This window comes from Penaeus monodon, chromosome 27 (genome assembly GCF_015228065.2).
Source record: "Penaeus monodon isolate SGIC_2016 chromosome 27, NSTDA_Pmon_1, whole genome shotgun sequence".
NCBI classification, from domain to species: domain Eukaryota; kingdom Metazoa; phylum Arthropoda; class Malacostraca; order Decapoda; family Penaeidae; genus Penaeus; species Penaeus monodon.
The window spans coordinates 16,584,218-16,585,259 of NC_051412.1; the positions used below are offsets into that span (position 1 = coordinate 16,584,218).

Genomic DNA, 1,042 nt, shown 5'->3' on the forward strand with positions numbered 1-1,042 from the left:
TCGCTAAATTCCGTGCTCGATACAGTCAATACATTACTCAAGATGAGCGTGTACATTGCAAAACTTTTAATGCAGTGTATGATATGTAACCGAACCGCAAGAGAAAACAACAGCACAGACCAGCCCGGAAGATAACACAGCAGGTGAAAAAGCATTACAGGATACACAGCGTGGGAGCGGAATCTAGTAATCAAAGCCTTTTATACGAACACTCACCTCTGCTGTATCCTTTGGAGAGTATCCTGCGCCTCCTGCAGCTGGGCCACCTGACGCTCGAGGTCGGCCTCCTCCTTCCGCAGTGCCTCGTAGCGGTTTTTGGAGGAGAGGGCGGCCAGGCGGTCGAGCACGAGTTCGTCCTTGAGATGTGGAGGAGGAGCTTCCTAAGCCACGGGAGAAAAAGAGAGAGAGAGAAGTAATTTCACGTTCTTTGATTCCGGTTTCGATCTTAATGCTACTTTTTTTATGTCCTTGAGCCTCTGTGGCAGCCATAGTGATCTTTCACGCTGTATTGATTACTTGTCATTTTCATAGCTCCGGAAGAGGGATAGGTTGGGCTAGGTCGGGGTGCCTCCGGGCCGGGCGGGACGGATATGGATCGGCCTCCATGAATCTAGATAGGTCGGCATGGATCTGGAAAGGCCAGGATGGATTTGGATAAGTCGAAATAGGTCGGGGTGAGTCTAAATGCGTCGGAGCGGGTATGAATAGGTTGGGATAACATTTTATGAGTTGCTATGGGTCTGGATAGGTCGAGTTGGGTCGACTTAAGTCTAGGTAGGTCGGGATAAGTTAGCTAAACCCACTTGCATCGAAATCACGCAAATCTATGATAATTTAGGATTGTTTGCCTTGGGGCAGCTTACGAGTTATTCTGATCTCATCCGTGTTGCTCGGTTTTGGCAAGTTTAAAATAAGTTGGATTATGCTTGGGCTGCGCTGGCTTAGGGTACCTCGAGGCTGGAAAGAGTTGGGATAAGTTCGTTTAAGTTCGGAAATAACCTACAGAAGAGAATAACCCACCAACCTGGCTGGCGGAAAATGT

At 48.4% G+C, this 1,042-nt stretch overlaps 1 protein-coding gene across 1 annotated transcript in view; it reads right to left on the reverse strand.

Annotated features, from left to right (window-relative positions):
- Window positions 1-1,042, reverse strand: part of LOC119590634 — a gene marked incomplete at its 5' end in the record, with an annotated part of 133,180 nt that overhangs the window by 111,186 nt on the left and 20,952 nt on the right. The window contains 1 exon segment of the mRNA XM_037939313.1: window positions 217-380. Coding sequence (XP_037795241.1) covers window positions 217-380 — 164 coding nt within the window.